This window comes from Gekko japonicus, unplaced genomic scaffold (assembly GCF_001447785.1).
Source record: "Gekko japonicus isolate JY-2015 unplaced genomic scaffold, Gekko_japonicus_V1.1 scaffold152, whole genome shotgun sequence".
Lineage (NCBI taxonomy): Eukaryota > Metazoa > Chordata > Lepidosauria > Squamata > Gekkonidae > Gekko > Gekko japonicus.
In genome coordinates, this window is record NW_015168050.1 from 128,311 (window position 1) to 148,044 (window position 19,734).

A 19,734-nucleotide genomic window follows, 5' to 3' on the forward strand; every position below is an offset into this window, starting at 1 on the left:
AACATGCTCTAATATTACTGATCTCATTCTGCCACCAGTTAGTTCCCCGTGGGTGCCGTTCATTATCACAAAAGGTTATACTTCATTAAAAGGTAAAGGTTCCCTTGCTGGAAATCCAGTCGAATCCGACTCTAGGGTTGCGGTGCTCATCTCCGTTTCAAAGCCGAAGAGCCAGCGCTGTCCGAAGACGTTTCCGTGGTCATGTGGCCGGCACGACTAAACACTAAGGCGCATGGAACGCTGTTCCCTTCCCACCGAAGCGGTACCTCTTTATCTACTTGCAATTCCTTGCTTTCGAACTGCTAGGTTGGCAGGAGCTGGAACTAAAGACGGGAGCTCACTCCATCATGCGGCACACTCGGGTCTCGAACCGCTGAATGACCGACCTTCCACAGCCTGCAGTTCAGCGTCTTAACCACTTGAGCCACCGCAGCTCCTTTATACTTCATTACTCAATGAGTAATTAAATTTGTGGGATTAATTGGCGGTGGGTTCAGTGATGGCCATGAACATCGATAGCTTTAAAAGGGGGTTCGGCAGGTTCACGGAGGAGAGGTCCATCAGTGACCACTCACCATGTTAAGTAAAGGGAACGTCCACATTCAGAAGCAGTAAACCTCTGGATCCCAATGCTAGGAGGCAGCATCGGGAAAACCTGGGCCTCTGTGTCTTATTGGCTGCTTATGTTTATTGATCATCTGCCTTTCTCACTGAGACTTAAGTGCAAGTCAACACAGTCAGCAGGATGGGACATCCCAGTAAGCAGTACAATAGGATTTGGGTAGGAGAAATCCGAACAGAGCTGAAACAAAATATAAGCGCTAACATGACATGTTAAACAGGAAGTGGTGGCGGCTACAAGCATGGACGGCTTCAAAAGGGAATTGGATAAGCACATGGAGCAGAGGTCCATCGGGGGCTATTAGCCACAAGGTATAGATAGGGGCTCTGGGGCAAGGGATGCTCTGTAGTCTTGGTGCTTGGGGGGGGGTCAACAGTGGGAGGGCTCCTAGTGTCCTGGCCCCACTGGTGGACCTCCTGATGGCCCCTGTTATTTCTGGCCACTGTGTGATACAGAGTGTTGGACTGGATGGGCCTTCTTTGGCCTGATCCAACATTGGCATCTCTTATGTTCTTATGTTCTTAAACTAGGGATCCCCGATATGGTGCCCACCAACACGTTTCCTGTCCTGGTGCCCACAAAGTGTTTTTAGAAAATGTCTGTAGCCACGTGGAGCTCTTGCCCAGAAGAAGAAGAAGAGATTGGATTTATACCCCGCCCTTCACTACCCAAGGGAGTCTCAGAGCGTCTTACAAACTCCTTTCCCTTCCCCTCCCCACAACAGACACCCTGTGAGGTAGAAAAAGAAGAAGAGATTGGATTTATACCCCGCCCTTCACTACCCAAGGGAGTCTCAGAGCGGCTGACAAACTCCTTTCCCTTCCCCTCCCCTCCCCACAACAGACACCCTGTGAGGCAGGTGGGGCTGAGAGAGCTCTTTTGAGGACTGCTCTTTTTCAAGAACAGCTCTGACAGAACTGTGGCTTGCCCAACGTCATCCAGCAGCCGCAAGTGGAGGAGTGGGGAATCAAACCCGGTTCTCCCAGATTGGAGTCCGCGCACTTAACCGCTACACCAAACTGGCCTTCTGATTGGCCATTGAAGATCTTATTGGCTGTGCAAATTAAAACAACGCTGCTGCAGTGGGCGTTGCCACCATAGTGTTGGTTTTATTTTGTCCCACCCCTTTCCCAGTGTGTTTTTACTTTATTTCTCTTCTCCTCTTCACTTGGGATTCCTCTGTTTATCTAGCTCTGCCTCCTGCAGCAGCCATTTCATAATTCCACCCACCACCCTGCGTGAGAATTTCAAAGGGCGCCTACAGGATCAAAAAGGTTGGGGACCCCTGCATTAAACGCTGCAAAAATGACACAGACAGCTGGATCGTACTTACAGCAACAGTCTTATTTGCTACGTAAACTGTCAGTAAAGTAAAGAATCCCAGGATTATGGACTAAGTTTTATAGAGATGAATTGCCAAGGGTAAATGCTACTGTGGAAGCATCCTGTTGTAAGAGATCATTACCACATCCCTGTTGAAACTTTGAAAGAATTATTGTAAGGATAAAATGTGTTGGGAGGGGTGTACCTTGCTAAAAGGGCAGAATAAGATATAATAATATAAACCCTGGCGCTTGAAAGAGGTTGCATTTCATTGACCAGGTCTTTCGTGTGTGGAGGCACACTTTTCCAAAAACCTGGAACACAGACAGGCAGTGATGCTCTGTATTCTTGGTGCTTGGGGGGGGGAGTGGGAGGGCTTCTGGAGTTCAGGCCCCACTGGTGGACCTCCTGATGGCACCTGGGTTTTGGCCACTGTGTGACACAGAGTGTAGAACTAGACAGGCCACTGTCACCCTGATCCAACGTGGTTTCTCTTACATTCTTATGTCTAGGGCAGTGATGCTCTATCTTCTTGGTGCTTGGGGGGCATCAGTGGGAGGGCTTCTGGAGCTCTGGCCCTGCTGGTGGACCTCCCGATGGCACCTGGGTTTTAACCACTGTGTGACACAGAGTGTTGGACTGTGTGGGCCATGGGCCTGATCCAATATGGCTTCTCTTATGTTCTTATAGATGGAACACTCTGTCTGGGGCAGTGATGCTCTGTGTTCTTGGTCCTTGTGGGGGGCAACAGTGGGAGGGCTTCTGGAGTCCAGGTCCTCCTGATGGCACCAGGGTTTTGGCCACTGTGTGATGCAGATTGGATGGGCCTCCGGCCTGATTCAACACGGCTTCTCTTATGTTCTTATTCTGGTGCCTTATCCTCCTATTGCTAGCCAGTCTTTTGTTTTACATATTTGAGCAATTTAGCTTGACTGTCCTGGGAATGTTTTTTGCCAGTCCCCTATGAACAGCTCTGCTCCTGTTCTTTTTGAGTGTAGTTTGCGTGCAAGAGATCTGGGGAAGAATGAGCTGGTAGATGTTCCATAGAGAGGCGTAGAAGGTCTGTGAACCACTCAGCTAGAATGGGGCATACCTGGTAGCAGCCCTGGGAGGGCTGGACTATACCAGGGCTTGGCAAATCCCAGGCACCAGGTTGCCATGGCACCTGGAAATTTCATGGTGGCACCTAGTGTTTTTATTGTAACGTCCCTTCCTGCAATTAGTGCATGAAGCTTTTTTCACCGCTTGTATAACTTTCCACCATTCAGAGGAGGAGGAGGATGAATTCTCTTCTGAACCAGTCGCTTCCTATACCAGCTGTAATATATACCCCAGAGAGCACTATGGTCTGGGTCTCAAAATCGGTTGACCAGGCTAGCTGCTACTAGGGCCGGGGCCTTTTCGGTGGCAGCCCCTACCTGGTGGAACAAGCTCCCGGAGGAGATCAGGCCCCTGCGGGACCTTTCGAAGTTCCGCAGGGCCTGCAAGATGGAGCTCTTCCGCCAGGCATATAATTAGGGGCCGCCGCCATAGTGCACGGCCCGCAAAGTCGTCATTGAGCAGCTGCCATGAGAGTGATGAGCAGAATAACATCTAAGCACTGTATGCTGGGAGCCGGAAACCCATCTGAAAGCATTCCTTCTGCTTGAATTTTAACTCCCGCCAGCACTTTGTAACGTATTAATTTTAACTGTTGTGTTTTAATTTGTATTGTGTATGTTTTTATCATGTATTTATGTCATTGGAAGCAGCCCTGAGCCTGCTTTGCGAGGGGGGCGGGGTATAAATCTGACAATAAATAAATAAATAATCTTCCATTAAAGGCAGAGCTTTTTAACACAATAATGGAATCGTGAAAACTTGGGGAGAAGTTAGACTAGGGTAGAGGTTGGCTTTTTGTTGTGGCTTTCCACAAACGGCGCAAAAGTGAATTATTCAAGAGGGCTTTTCTAGACAGGCAATACAGTAAGGTAAAGGTAAAGGTTCCCTTGCTCGAAAGCCAGTCGAATCCGACTGTAGGGTTGCAGTACTCATCTCCGTTTCAAAGCTGAAGATCCAGCGCTGTCTGAAGACGTTTCCGTGGTCATGTGGCCGGCATGACTAAACACCAAGGCGCACGGAACGCTGTTACCTTCCCACCAAAGTGGTACCTCTTTATCTACTTGCAATTTCTTGCTTTCGAACTGCTAGGTTGGCAGGAGCTGGAACTAGAGATGGGAGCTCACTCCATCATGCAGCACCCGGGTCTCGAACTGCTGAACTACTGACCTTCCACAGCCTGCAGTTCAGCGTCTTAACCACTCGAGCCACCGCAGCTCCTTAGTCAATACGGTAGCACTGTACAAAAGGCGTCACAAAAGTACTTGGATAAATTATTGGGGACTGTGGTCTGTACTACTGTGTATAGTTTGTTGTGGGTTGTATCCCGTTGTGTAATTTTGCTTCACTGAATGTGTCATGTTAACACTTACTGCCTTGCTTCAGTTATGTTTTTAGACTTCTGGTTTGTTCCACAACCCTAATCCCATTGCACTGTTTATTGAATGTCCCGTCTTGCTGGTTATATTCGATTCACTCTGTAAAATCCTCCTTGAGTCCAAGTGAGAAAAGTAGACTATAAATAATGTGATAAATAAAAGACAACCAGCATTACCCCTGTAGTTATTTAAATATTACATTATGTTAGCCATAGTTTTAATAAAATTAGAAGAAACTGTGAAGAGGTTGGGATTAGGTTTTGTGGTAGGAAAAATTAGAACATCTGATCATTAAAATACAAAGCCCTTGGGAGGTCTGGTTCCTCAGTTTTGGGGCTAGCTCCTAGGTCTGAAGAAAATGTGTCAAGGCCAGGACTGCACACGCAAGGCAAGTAGAAATGTCCTCTTGATCTGTTAAATATGTTCTTCTTCCTAACTAAAGTTGAGTCCTGTCCATTTCTGTTTCTCACAGATCCATCACCGAAGTGCCTAACAGAAGCTTTCTTTGGTGAGGACCAAGACATTTGCCGTCAATAGTCCTGGGACTTTTTGAGAAGCCACCCACGTCAAAAATGGCAGAAAATAAGGAAAGGAATACTAAGAATACAGACGTGAGACCAAAAACCAGCCGGAGCAGAAGCGCAGACAGGAAGGATGGCTATGTATGGAGCAGGAAAAAGCTTTCCTGGTCCAAAAAGAGTGACAGCGGTTCCGATGCTGAAACAGCAAGTACTTCAGGGAAATCTACTTTTAGTTTGAGGAACCAGGAGCGGAAACACAGCTGTTCCTCGACGGAGCTGGACGTGGAACGGTCGTGCGGCCACAGGCTCTTAGGCCGGTCCCTGAAACAGAAACTGCAAGATGCCGTGGGCCAGTGTTTCCCTATCAAGAACTGTAGCAGCCGGCATTCTTCGGTGCTTCCGTCCAAGAGGAAAATCCATATCAGCGAGCTTATGCTGGACAAGTGTCCCTTCCCGCCACGGTCCGAGCTGGCTTTCCGTTGGCATTTGATCAAGCGGCACACTGCCCCCATAAAACAAAAATCGGAAAGCTGGCTCAGCGTGGCGTCTTCCCACAGTGAAGGGAAGGACGGGGAGGCTGAGAACGCAGATGGAGGCGGGTCGGCGGTCCTGCAGCCGTGCGATTTCAGCGACGGCGCTTCCTGCAGTTGCGGCCCCCAGGGCGAACCCGCCGCAGGTAGGCCAGCGAAGAACAGAGAAGAGAGCGACATGGACTCTGATGACGAAGCGGTGACGCTTTGCACCAGCTCCAGGAAGAGAAACAAACCACGGTGGGACCCCGACGACGAGCTGCTGCAACTGGAGTCGCCTCCTAAATATCACACCCAGATCGACTACATCCACTGCCTCGTCCCTGACCTCCTCCGGATCAACAACAACCCGTGCTACTGGGGAGTGATGGATAAGTACGCCGCAGAAGCACTCCTGGACGGAAAGCCGGAAGGGACTTTTTTGCTACGAGACTCTGCTCAGGAAGATTACTTGTTCTCCGTGAGCTTCAGGCGTTACAGTCGCTCCCTGCACGCCAGGATCGAGCAGTGGAATCACAACTTCAGCTTCGATGCCCACGACCCCTGCGTCTTCCATTCCCCTGACATCACCGGGCTCTTGGAACATTACAAAGACCCCAGCTCCTGTATGTTTTTTGAACCGCTGCTCTCGACCCCCTTAAACAGGACTTTCCCCTTTTCTCTTCAACATATATGCAGGACTGTGATTTGTAACCATACGACATACGACGGGATAGATGCCCTTCCGGTCCCTCCGTCTGTGAAGTTGTATCTGAAGGAATATCACTATAAGTCGAAAGTCAGAGTCCTCAGGATCGATGTACCAGAGCAACAAACCTAAAAAATTAGTTTGAAGGGTTTTTTTCTTGTTTTGTTTCTGTTCATTAGAGCATTGGAAAGTTAGAGGGTCTGTCTTTCTCACTACCATTTTTTATTCTGGAAAAATATTTATCTTCCATACAGATCTCCACCCCGGTCTTATGATCAAAATGGGTTTCTATTCCCCTGCCCCACCAGGCAGATCATTAGCGAAGACACAAAGAAATCTGCGGATTTATTGATAATAATACCTTGCAGGGGGTTATGGAATTTCAAGTAGGTTTTTTAAAACTTTTCTCTCAAGGCTAATCTTTTAGATTTTAAGCTAAAATCCAAAACGGAATTTGTCTTTTATATACTGTGATTTATAATACGGTACAGGCATGTTTGGAACACTGTATGCAACGGCTACACAAGAGCGACCAATTTGTATTTTATACCTTTCTCTGGAAAATGAGTACTTTGTCCTCTCTATAAGAAGTAAAATTAATGTCTATTTATAATTCTGGCTGCTACCGTGTGAGTTCTTAATCTGCCTCTTACACTGCCTCTTTATCATTCTATTATCACTGAGGGGCTGCCTGTCCTTTGAGGTCCCGTGTGACCACAATCTGGCGTTTCGCGTCGAAATCACTTGCATTTTGGATCATATTTCTTTTCCCATTCAAACGCGTGCAAGTGCTTAGGTTTTGGGATATCTACTGAGAATGCCGAAATGATCATTTAACTGTATTAAACGACTTCACAGTGAAGTTTTTGCTTTTTGCCGTCAAGTTGTTGCTGGCGTATGGTGACCCCATAGGGTTTTCAAGGCAAGAGAGATTCGGAGGTGGTTTGCTATTGTCTTCCTCCTAGTAACAACTCTGGACTTGTTTGGTGGTCTCCCATCCAGTTACTAACTGGGTCTGACCCTGCTTAGCTTCTGAAATCTGATGAGAATCGGGCTAGCCTGGGCCCATCCGTATTCCCTCTAAACTGAGTTAGTGTGAGCTAGCTCATGGTTTTTTATCTTCCGGCTCAGACATTTTTGTCTTAGCGCAGGAAGGATGGGACTCCAGAGCAAATTAATTTATGCAGCAGCCAAATCACTCACTCACAACTTTAATGCCAGTAGCTCACAAAGTAGAATTTTTGCTCACAAGACTCCACAGCTTAGAGGCAGCATGTGTCAGGGACTAAAGCTGTGGTCACACACACTAAATAATCTACTTTCAATGCACTTTCCAACTGGATTTCGCCAGTTCACACAGTAAATTAATTATCATATGGCATTGTGTGTAGAATAGCCAGGAGATCCTAAGATTGTCTGGCAGCCAGAAGTTCTAGCTCTTTAGCGTTACACACCACTAGGTGGCGAGCTAGGCTTGTTTTTAAGGCTAGAGGCATTTCAGAGGCAGTTTGCCATGGCCTGCCTCTGCGTCACAACCCTGGCCCTTCCAAATACTAGCCACGGCTGACCCTGCTTAGCTTCCAAGATCTGATGGGATCGAGCTAACCTGGGCTATCCAGGTCGTGCCTGTTTTGCTAGGAACTACAGGGCAATCCTGAAGAGAGTTACATCCGTTGAAGTCAGTAGGCTTAGAAGGCTGTAATTCCATTTTGGATTGCACTACAAGACCTGGAGCTTTCAACAAGATAGGTATTGAGGTTGTATGTTTGGTGTATGTGGTGAAGTGCGCGGACTCTAATCTGGGAGAACTGGGCTTGATTCCCCACTCCTCCGCTTGCACCTGCTGGATGACCTTGGGCAAGCCATAGTTCTGGCACAGCTGTCCTTGGAAAAGAGCAGCTTCTGTCAGAGCTCTCTCAGCCCCACCTACCTCACTGTTCCCTCTAAGCTGTGGCGTTTTCTGTGCAAAAATTCTACTTTGTGAGCTACTGGCATTAAAGTTGTGAGCGAGCGATTTGGCTACTGCATAAATTAGTTTGCTCTGGAGCCATCCTTCCTGCGCTAAGACAAAAATGTGTGAGCTGGAGGCTAAAAAACTGTGAGTTAGCTCACACTAACTCAGCTTAGAGGGAACACTGCTCACAGGGTGTCTGTTGTGGGGAGGGGGAGGGAAAGGAGACCGTAAGCCACTCTGAGACTCCTTTGGGAAGTGAAGGGTGGGGTATAAATCCAATCTCTTCTTCTTCTTCTACATGCAAACTGCATGTTCCAGTTCCATATGTGCTACTGCAACTAAGGTTCAAATCAGCTGGGGAAGCCATAAGCTAATCTACACAAGTCATTACTTCCATAGATCCTATGCAGTCCCCCCACACACACACACTTTTTTCCTACCCAAGTCAGGCAAGTCTTTCCCCAGATCCAACCTTTCCTAAATCATGCCCTTTCTGTTCCTTGCACCCAACATTAAACCTTGCTGCTCGCCTCTTACGGTTTGCAGAAACTTGGTCCTCCAAGTCAAAAAATTTCTCTCGTGGCTCAGCTACTGTTTAAAATCCCAAACAAAAATACTGACTCAGAGGCACGGATGGTGCCTGTCATAACTATTTCATCAAGTCCTGATTTGTTAATTTAAATGAGGCTATGAAACAGCTAAGACGCTGCAGCCGGTAAAAAAAACAGTTTTAAAACCATTAATGGCAGCCGTTTATAATCAAGACAGTCCAGGGCTGCCGAAGAAATTTGAGCAGCAAACTGAAGGACGCACTCCAATCAAGCCCAGTAAATTAAATAAACTTCAACAAGCCGCAGAAGCCTAGGCAAAACACAGAATTTTTAACCTGGTGCCAAAAGGGTTTGCTGTCAGTCAGGGAAGGGTGGTCCACAAATGAGGTGCCACAACAAAAGAGGCCCTGCTCTTAATAGCTACTTACCTCGCTTTGGAGGACAGGGACGCTCGGAGCAGAGCCTCAGATGAAAATCATAGTCCTTGGGCTGACTTGTATGGGGGAGCGAGTCTTACAGACCCCTGAGTGGACTGGCACCAACTCTTTGAATTGAATCTAAAAACTGATTGGTAGTCTACGACGTTTGTATAACACCATCAAATTACACTACCCTGTTGCCTCACTTTGAACCATTAGAACCTTCTTTGGAGGCTTTCAGACAGAGGCTAGATGGCCCTCTGACAGCAATGCTGATTCTGTGAACTTAAGCAGATCATGAGAGGGAGAGCAGGAAGGGTGGCCTCAGTGCTTAGTTCTTGTGACCTTTTCCTATATGCCCATGGAAATGCTGATCGCCACTTTTGGGCCAGGAAGCAGTTTTCTCCAGGCTAGTTTGGACAGAGATCTTGGAGGGTTTTTAATTTGTTTTGTTTTTTACCATCTTCTGGGCATGGAACAGGGGTCACTGGGGGGGGGGGGGGGGTTTTTGAATTTTCTGTGCATGGGGGGTTGGACTAGATGACCCTGGAGGTCCCTTCCATCTCTTAACATTCTATGAACTAATACCCAAGTTGTCTTCTCTTTGGATGCCCCAGGCTAACCTGATTACCTCAGATCTCAGAAGCGAAGTGTCGTGGATACTGGCTCTGCTGAAGCTGACTGTTCCTCCGATGAGGAGGAGGACCCATGGAGCAACCCAGCCTCCTCTGGAGTCAGCCCAGCAGAGGCACCCTTAAACCAGTGTTCCCTCTAAGCTGAGTTAGCGTGAGCTAGCTCACAGTTTTTTTAGCCTCCGGCTCGCAGATTTTTGTCTTAGCTCAGGAAGGGATGGCTCCAGAGCAAACTAATTTGTGCAGTAGTCAGATCGCTCGCTCACAACTTTAATGCCAGTAGCTCACAAAGTGGAATCTTTGCTCACGAGACTCCACAGCTTAGAGGGGGCACTGCCCTTAACAGCACCTGAGGAAAAAGAGGCCCCAGGAGGTGCAGCCAGAGGGAGAGACTGATCCAGAGCCTGGCCCAGCACCCCACCGATGGAGACACCCCCAGGCCAGAATCCCCACCTAGTTCTCCAGAGTGTCCCAGACGCAAGGCACGCCAGTGTCTGGAGGTGCGGGAGCAAAGGGAGAGTGCCAGACTATTGCTCTTGCAAAGGCAACGCAAGAGGCTGTGAGTCTTGATAGATTGACTCCCAGGGGAGGGAGGACCTGGTCACAAGCACCCCCCACGCACCTGCCTCAGCGCGGAAGCAACCGTGTATGCCTGGATCTGATCCTGGCTTGTAGCAACCGCTCCCCTGCTCCTAGCTCCTGCAACCTTTGACTGACTTCCCGGCTTTCTGACCTTCGGCTCCGTTGTTTGACTCGATTTCGCACTGCGCATCCAGTTTCTAGTGCATGGTAACCGCAGTGACCGGCTGAGCCAGCACACTAAGCAGGGTCAGTCCTGGTTAGAATTTGGATGGGAGACCCACCGAGGAAGTTGGGGATTGTTACACGGAGGCAAGCAACAGCAAAGCATCTCTGTAGAGGCACCTCTTCATGGCAGACAGAAAGTCCCAGGTTCAGTTCCCGCCATTTCTAGTTGAAAGGACCAGGCAGTAGGTGATGTGAAAGACCTCTGCCTGAGACTCTGACATGCAGAAAGTCTCAGGTTCAATCCCCGGCATCTCCAGTTTAAATATGTGGCAGTAGGTGATGTGAAAGACCTCTGCCTGAGACTCTGGCATGCAGAAAGTCCCAGGTTCAGTTCCCGCCATTTCTAGTTGAAAGGACCAGGCAGTAGGTGATGTGAAAGGCCTCCGCCTGTGACCCTGGCATGCAGAAAGTCCCGGGTTCAATCCCCAGCATCTCTAGTCGAAAGGACCAAGCAGTAGGTGATGTGAAAGACCTCCGCCTGAGAACTTGGCATGCAGAAACTCCGGGGTTCAATCCCCGGCATCTCCAGTTGAAAGGACCAGGCAGTAGGTGATGTGAAATACCTCCACCTGAGAGCCTGGACAGCTGAGTAGACAACACTGACCTTGATGGATTCATCATAAAAATGTAAGAGCAGCCAAATGTTGGATCAGGCCAATGGCCCATCCAGTCCAACCCTCTGTCACACAGTGGCCAAAAATACCAGGTGCCATCAGGAGGTCCAGCAGTGGGGCCAGGACACTAGAAGCTCTCCCACTGTTGCCCCCCCCCCCCAGCACCAAGAAGACAGAGCATCCTTTGCCCCAGATTAAGAGCTCCTATCTATCCGTTGTGGCTCATAGCCACTGATGGACCTCTGCTCCATGTGTGCCTCCAATTCCCTCTTGACGCCGTCCATGCTTGTAGCTGCCACCCCCTCCTGCCAGTCTAAGCAGACCATACTGACCTTGACGGTGTGAGGGTCTGATTCAGCACAGAGAGCCAGCGTTGTGTAGTGGTTAAGAGCAGCGGACTCTAATCTGGAGAAACCGGGTTTGATTCCCCACTCCTCCTCCGTGTGAAGCCTGCACGGTTCCAGTTCTCTCCAAACTCTCTCAGCCCCAGCTCCCTCACCAGGTGCCTCTTGTGGGGAGAGGAAGAGAAAGGCGATTGTAAGCCGCTTCGAGTCTCCTTCGGGTAGAGGGAAATGGTGTGTGTGGTGTTCTAGCTCATTATATACTTGTGCCGCGGGACAGTTCAGTTGCTCTCGATGAATAATGGAGGAGAAAGTTGTTAAGACGTAAGTTACCGTGGGGGACGGGGGGAGTCCATTCTTTATCAGGCGTCCTCTGAACAAAAAGCCTATATTGAGCGACATATACACACCCATCGATAGAGTGCTGTCCTTGTGCTAGAGGACAAGTCCCCTCAGGTCTGATGAAATGTAGGCCTTTCCTCTCACTTGCCGTTTTAAAATTGCTTTAGAATTGCTTGGAAAGTCTCCGCGGGATAGGCTGGTAGGACATTGCCACTGCCGTTTAATATTAGTCCCTGCGTTCCATATATGGAAATTTATGAATAGCTTCTTGGTGGATTGCCTGTTGTTCATGCATAGTGTTCAGCACCGCTGCCCCATAAATCACTTTCTTCCATTTCAATCGCCATGTTTTATTCACAAAAGCCCGATCTCCCTAGTTCAACAGTAGTAACGGAAAGGTGTGGTGCCTTTTTTCTAAATCCAGCTCTTGACAGACCCCCAGCATTTAATTTCAGCTCTCTTGCGTTTGCTTCTCTCTCCTCTACCCCTGAAAAAAATAGATATGGTTCTACCCCTGTGGTAACCTCTGCTTTCCTTTCCTTTGTATGCCATCATTATATCTGACCCCATAACTGCTTTCCCTTTATGTTGGCTTCTCTTTGACTGCTATTCGTGCAGGGGATACGGAGGGAAGGTGACCCCTGCTTATTCCCTTGTCAGGAGAACGCCTGCATTTGAGGAAGACGCTGTAGTTCTCTTCCTGTTCGAAGCATCGTTTTAATTAATCTGAATCCCAAAGGGCTTAATTTTTTTAGATATATATATAATAAGGGACAGTGTTCTTGAAAATCTGCTTCCTTCTTATAGCTCATATTTTCTGGTCCCCCAAGAGGATGAACAGTGAACACGCACATGAACAGACATGAAGCTATCATAGAATGATAGAGTTGGAAGGGACCTTGCAGGTCATCTAGTCCAGTCCCCTGCACTCTGCAGGAGCACAGCCGAAAGATAGCCCTACAACACACCGGGAAGATGGTCGTCCAGCCTCCGCTCAAAAACGTCCAGTGAAGGAGCATCCACCACCTCCGGAGGCAGCCTGTCCCACTGCTCAACCACTCTTACAGTTAGGAAGTTTCTCCTGATATTTAGCCAGTAACGACTCCCTTGTAATTTCCACCCATTAGACCTAGTCTTGCAATTCAGAGCAAGAGAGAATACATCTGCTCCATCTTTTACATGACAGCCCTTCAGATATTTGAAGACTGCAATCATGTCCCCTCTAAGCCTTCTCTTTCCCAGGCTAAACAGACCCAACTCTTTCAGCCTTTCCTTGTATGACCCGGAGTCCCTCAAAGTCAGTCTTGTCTACTCAGACTAGCAGCAGCTCTCCAGGGTCTCAGGCAGAGGTCTTTCACATCACCTCCTGCCCAGTCCTTTCAACTGGAGATGCCGGGGATTGAACCTGGGACCTTCTGCATGCCAAGCAGATGCTTTACCACTGAGCCACGGCCCCTCTTTACAGCTCTCCAGGGTCTCAGGCAGAGGTCTTTCACATCACCTCCTGCCCGGTCCTTTCAACTGGAGCTGCCGGGGATTGAACCTGGGACCTTCTGCATGCCAAGCAGATGCTCTACCACTGAGCCACAGCCCCTCCAAGACAACTGCATAAATCATCTGCTGCCTGATAGTGAATGTGACCCTTGGTTCATCAACCTCAGCATCATCTACTCAGACTGACAGCAGCTCTCCAGGGTCTCAGGCAGAGGTCTTTCCCATCACCTCTTGCTTGGTCCTTTCAACTGAATATGGCGGGGATTGAACCTGGGGCCTTCTGCATGCAAAGCAGAGGCTCTTCCACTGAGCCACAACCCCTCCCCTAAAAGCCAACCGGTGGCAAGGGCAGAAGTGACTGATTAATATACGTGAAGCTGCCTTATACTGAATCAGACTCTTGGTCCATTGAGGTCAGTCTTGTCTACTCGGCAGTGGCTCTCCACGGTCTCAGGCAGAGTTACTTCACATGAAGCAGAGGTCCTTCACATATGGAGCAGAGGTCCATCAGTGGCTATTAGCCACAAGGTATAGATAGATACTTTGGCCACCCAATGAGAAGGGAGCACTCACTGGAGAAGACCCTGATGCTGGGAAAGATTGAAGGTCAAAGAAGACGGGGACGGCAAAAGATGAGATGGTTAGACAGTGTCATAGATGCAACGAACATGAAATTGAGCAAACTTCAGAGGACGGCGGAAGACAGGAAGGCCAGGCGTGATCTGGTCCATGGGGTCGCGAAGAGTCGGACTTGACTGTGCAATTGAACAACAACAACTAAGATAGATAGATAGATAGATAGATAGATAGATAGATAGATAGATAGATAGATAGATAGATAGATAGATAGGAACTCTCAGGCTGGGGCAAGGGATGCTCTGTATTCTTGGTGTTTGGGGGGGGCAACAGTGGGAGTGTCTTGGCCCCCACTGCTGGACCTCTTGATGGCACCTGGTATTTCTGGCCACTGTGTGACAAAGTGTTGGACTAGATGGGCCATTGGCCTGATCCAACATTGGCTTCTCTTATGTTCTTATCGCTTGCTGCCTGGTCCTTTTTAACTGGAGATGCTGAGGACTGAACCTGGGACTTCCTGCATGCCAAGCAGATGCCACTGAGCAGAAAGGCATATTCTCAGTGGCTGCGTATTTCAGTGGGCTTTTAACACCTTGAGATACCCGCTTCTGGAAGCAATAGAAGTGGTAAATTATGGCCGGAGGGACGCGTCTGGCCCATGGGATGTTCTCCTGGCGGGGAACATAAGAACATAAGAGACGCCAATGTTGGATCAGGCCAATGGCCCATCCAGTCCGACACTCTGTGTCACACAGTGGCCAGAAATACCAGTTCCATCAGGAGGTCCACCAGTGGGGCCAGGACTTTAGAAGCCTTCCCACTGTTGACCCCCCAAAGCACCAAGAAGACAGAGCATCACTTGCCCCAGAGTCCCTATCTATACCTTGTGGCTAATAGCCACTGATGGACCTCTGCTCCATAGGCTTATCTAATTCCCTTTTGAAGCCGTCCATGCTTGTAGCCGCCACCACTTCCTGTGGCAGTGAATTCCATGTGTTCATCACTCTTTGGGTGAAGAAGTATTTCCTCTTATCCGTTCTAACCCGACCGCTCAGCCGTTTCATGGCGTGCCCACGAGTTCTTGTATTGTGAGAAAGGGAGAAAAGTACCTCTTTCTCTACCTGCTCTATCCCATGCATTATCTTATAAACCTCAATCATGTCTCCCCTCAGTCGTCGTTTCTCCAAGCTAAAGAGCCCCAAGCGCTTTAACCTTTCCTCATTGGTTGCTGGAGGCGGGCAGAGGGAAGGAAGTGCCGGACGGGCTGGCAGGCGGTGGAGAGAGAGGGGCCGGCCGCATCTAGAAGGTGCCCAGAGCCCCCTTGCTCAGTGCTTCCGGTTCGGGGAGGGATATGTGATCATCCCAACCCAAAGAAAAAATATTCCCGATTAAATTATACCGGGAACAAATCGCAATTCCCTTGCCGTGTGACCACGGCCCCTGTGAGGTAGGTGGGGTTCTGAGAGAACAGCTCTGACAGAACTCTCTGTCGCCTGGAGATGGACTGTCATTCCAGGAGATCCCCAGTTTCTGCCAGGAGGCTGGCATCTCTAACTCTGTGGCTATTACAAACTGAGATCGAAGCAGCTCTTAAACAAGTGATTTGATTTGATTCAGCTCGTAACAACACTAGGCCAAAGCATACATAGAACAAGCTGACTTATATATGATTTGAATGGGCAAAACCACACCCATAAACAGATAACAACCAATCATAATGTGTTCATAACAGCCAATAGGTGTTGTTCCCTCCAGGACCATTCCTACACTCTGATTGGCCCACCGTGCAAAGCAGCCAATCAGAATGTGCACTTTAGAATACCAGGCTTCTATAGAGCCTTGACTGAAGCTCAGGCATACTTTTAGTATTACAGGGTGAGAACACAATACATCACCTCTGCAGGCTTGGGACCAATGGGATTCGTTCCCGCCAGAAATGGAGTCCCCTTGGATTGGTCTGTCTCGCAACAGGGACTAATCCAACAGCCGGGTTTACGATACCATTGCGTCCAGGGGTCATTTCGTAAAAAAAAGAGGTGCAGGAGCTCATTAGCATAACTCATTTGCATATGCCACATCCCCTGACATCACCGGAAGTGTGTCAGAAGGCAACACCCACTGCTCGGGCTCCACTGGACTGTTTTGGATTGCTAGCTATGGGGGGGGGGGGACACGCAGATCTGCCCTAGCAAAGGAGGGAGAGCTTGTACCTGAATAAAACTTGGCCTTAAAGGTGCCATTGGACTGTTTTGATTTGCTAGCTGGGGGGGGGCACGCAGATCTGTGCAGGAAGGAAGGAAGGAGGGGGAAAAGAAAGGGGGAGAAAGAAATAAGGAGGGAAATGGGAAAAAGGAGAGAAGGAAGGAAGAAAGGAAAGAAAGAGGCTTCTTGCTCCTCGCAGCCTGGGGCTGCTGAGAGCAGGGGGCAGGGCTTGTTGCATGTGCCCGCCCCCAGGACTCTTTACTGCCGGAGCTCCGCTCCTGTGCGCTCCTGCAGGAAATGACCCCCTGGTCGCGTCTATGGAGCTTGTGCCTGAAGCTCCAGCCTAATGTCGTATTGAACTGTGCCATAAGCAAGTGTGTGTCAATTCGTAACTCCTCTGGAGCTTGTGACAGAAACTCCAGTCCACGGTTACACTGAGCCACGTAAGCGAACGTATGTCAATACATAACACCCCCTCCGCCCTACGTTAGCACCCATAGTGCTTCAGTCGGTTAGGATTAGTCCGTGTCCTTCGACCATACCCAGAATCAAGAACATCACATACTAACTGAATACCAAATATGGGGTAAATACATAACAGTGGCATTCTACCCTGCTGAAGTCCCGCCCTTCCCCTCCCTCGGCCTACCCCAGGCTCCGCCTCCCAAATCTCCAGTTATTTCCCAACTCAGGGATGGCAACGCTGCCATCAACAGAGCTTCCTGGCGGGCTTCAAAATGGAAAAAAAGCTGCCGTGTTGGGCCTTGCATCAGATCAAGGCTGCAATGATTGTAGCCCATTCTGGGCTGCGGAATTCCTGGAGATTTGGGGGTGGAGCCCGGGGGAGGAGGGGTTTGGGGGAGGGGAGGGGCCTCAGCAGCGCATCCTGCCATAGAGTTCACCCTCCATAGCAGCCATGTTCTCCAGGGGATTCTGGGAGATCTTCAGGCCCCACCTGGAGGTTGGTAACCCCGACAGGCTCAGCTCAGATTCTTTAAAAAAACGGATACAAGGAGACGGCCGGCAGCCTAGCAAAACAGCTAAAGTTGCAGGGGAAAGTTCATATCAACAACCACGTTTGGTGCAGAATATCTGATACGAAATTGGCAGAGGTCATTTCGGGGGGGATCGCAGTTCCCCCGGGTGAGGTACGGGGGGTGGGGCACATGCCGAAGCCCCGCCCCCTGCTTCCGGCCGCCCCGCTTCCGGCCCTCATTCAGCCAGGAGGAGGCAGGAGAAGAGGGAGGGTAAGTGGCTTCCTCCCTGCCTCTCCCCACCCCTGCCTGCCTGGGGCCAGGGAGGGCCTTCGTGGGGCTTCCTTGCACTCCCGCCGGCCTTGCAGGTCCACCGCCGGGCCCCTCATAGGGCTCGGCAGTGGAGCTGCAAGGGCGGCGGCGGCGGCCGGGACCGTTGGGGGCGGGGTGTGTGGCCTTATGACACACTTCCTGCGATGTCAGGGGGTGTGGCCTTATGACACACTTCCGGTGATGTCAGGGGTTGTGGCATATGCTAATGAGTTATGCTAATGAGTTCCCCTAGCTCTTTTTCTACGAAACGACCCCTGGCGATTGGAAAGTCTTCTTTTTTTTTAAAGGGTTATACCCTCAATCAGTGTGATCCTCATCTCCTTCAGTCGTTCTTCACACCATTTTCTCTTTGGACGTTTAATTAATAATATTTATTACTATTGCTCCGCCAGACTGCTTCTCCCGTAGCTTGTTTTTAATCGCAAAATATCTCCTCTGTCCTTCGTTGCATTTTTACCTATATCTGTATCTACAACACCCTGACCTGGCTAGCCCTGGGTACCCTGATCTCATCGGAGCCAGTTAGGTGTCGTGGTTAGGAGCGCGGACTGTGACCTGGGAGAACCGGATTTGATCCCCCACTCCTCCACAAGCAGCTGCTGGGTGACCTTGGGTCAGTCACAAGTTCTTTCAGAAGAGCCCAGTGCTCCATTTAGTCCAGCATCCTGTCCCACGAGTTCCTCTGGAGGGCCCACAGCAGGGCAGAGAGGCCGAGGCCTTCATAAGAACATCAGAAGAGCCCTGCTGGATCAGACCAGGGGTCCATCTAGTCCAGCATCCTGTCCCACGAGTTCCTCTGGAGGGCCCACAGCAGGGCAGAGAGGCCGAGGCCTTCATAAGAACATCAGAAGAGCCCTGCTGGATCAGACCAGGGGTCCATCTAGTCCAGCATCCTGTCCCACGAGTTCCTCTGGAGGGCCCACAGCAGGGCAGAGAGGCCGAGGCCTTCATAAGAACATCAGAAGAGCCCTGCTGGATCAGACCAGGGGTCCATCTAGTCCAGCATCCTGTCCCACGAGTTCCTCTGGAGGGCCCACAGCAGGGCAGAGAGGCCGAGGCCTTCATAAGAACATCAGAAGAGCCCTGCTGGATCAGACCAGGGGTCCATCTAGTCCAGCATCCTGTCCCACGAGTTCCTCTGGAGGGCCCACAGCAGGGCAGAGAGGCCGAGGCCTTCATAAGAACATCAGAAGAGCCCTGCTGGATCAGACCAGGGGTCCATCTAGTCCAGCATCCTGTCCCACGAGTTCCTCTGGAGGGCCCACAGCAGGGCAGAGAGGCCGAGGCCTTCACCTGACGTAGTCTCCTGGCTCTGGGATTCATAAGCTGACTGCCTCTGAATGTGGAGGTTCCCCTCAGCTACCATGGCTAATAGCCATTGATATCCTTCATGAATCTGTCTAATCCCCCCTTTAAAGCTCTTTAGTCCTGTGGCCATCACTACATCCTCTGGCAGCGAACTCCCCATTTTAATCACTCTCGGTGTAAAGTGGTATTTCCTTTTGTCCATCCTGAACTTACTGCCCTTCAGCTTCATTGGATGCCCTCTGAGTTCTAGTCTTTTGGGAAAGAGAGAAAAATGTCTCCTTCTCAACTCTTTCCTCCCCATTCATAATTGTATAAACTTCTATTATGCTCCTCCCTTAGTTGTCTCTTTTCTAAACTGAAAAGCCCCAGACTCTTCAGCCTTTCCTCATAGGGAAGGGGCTCCAAACCTCCAATCACTCCTCTGTACCTGGCAGCCAATACCTTGAAGTTCTTCGGCACTTGCGTCGTTGAAGAAAACACCCTGCAGATGATTCCAAATTGCAGCTGGCCCGGATAGAAGGCCGCTTTGGGCCACAGGCAGGGTGGGGCAGATAGGAGAGTCACTATTTTTTCACCAACATGCTTGTCTGCTGAGATGGGTGCAGCGTGACACGGAGGCTGTTTGCTGTCAGCCGCTGTTGTGGAAACAGATGCTCCGGCAAGGAATGCGACATGAAAATCAATGCTCCCTCTAAGCTGTGAAGTCCTGCGAGCAAAAATTCTACTTTGTGAGCAATGTTCCCTCTAAGCTGTGGAGTCTTGTGAGCAAAAATTCTACTTTGTGAGCTACTGGCTTTGTAGTTGTGAACAAGTGATTTGGCTCCTGCATACATTAGTTTGCTCTGGAGCCCTCCTTCCTGAGCTAAGACAAAAATGTGTGAGCCGGAGGCTAAAAAACTGAGCTAGCTCACACTAACTCAGCTTAGAGGGAACACTGTTTGTGAGCTACTGGCATTAAAGTTGGGACACAGTGTTCCCTCTAAGCTGAGTGAGTGTGAGCTAGCTCAGTTTTTTAGCCTCCAGCTC

At 49.7% G+C, this 19,734-nt stretch overlaps 1 protein-coding gene and 1 non-coding gene across 2 annotated transcripts in view; one reads left to right on the forward strand and one right to left on the reverse strand.

The window, feature by feature from the left end:
- Positions 1–6,690, forward strand: part of SOCS4 (suppressor of cytokine signaling 4) — a 24,083-nt gene extending 17,393 nt beyond the window's left edge. Inside the window, exon 2 of the mRNA XM_015414337.1 lies at positions 4,895–6,690. Coding sequence (XP_015269823.1) covers positions 4,995–6,293 — 1,299 coding nt within the window. The 5' untranslated portion in view covers positions 4,895–4,994 and the 3' untranslated portion in view covers positions 6,294–6,690. The remainder of the gene's footprint in view (positions 1–4,894) is intronic.
- A 6,653-nt stretch (positions 6,691–13,343) lies between these two features.
- On the reverse strand, positions 13,344–13,415 carry TRNAA-GGC. The gene has a single exon. It is a non-coding gene; the product is annotated as a tRNA-Ala (tRNA).
- Positions 13,416–19,734: the final 6,319 nt, after the last annotated feature.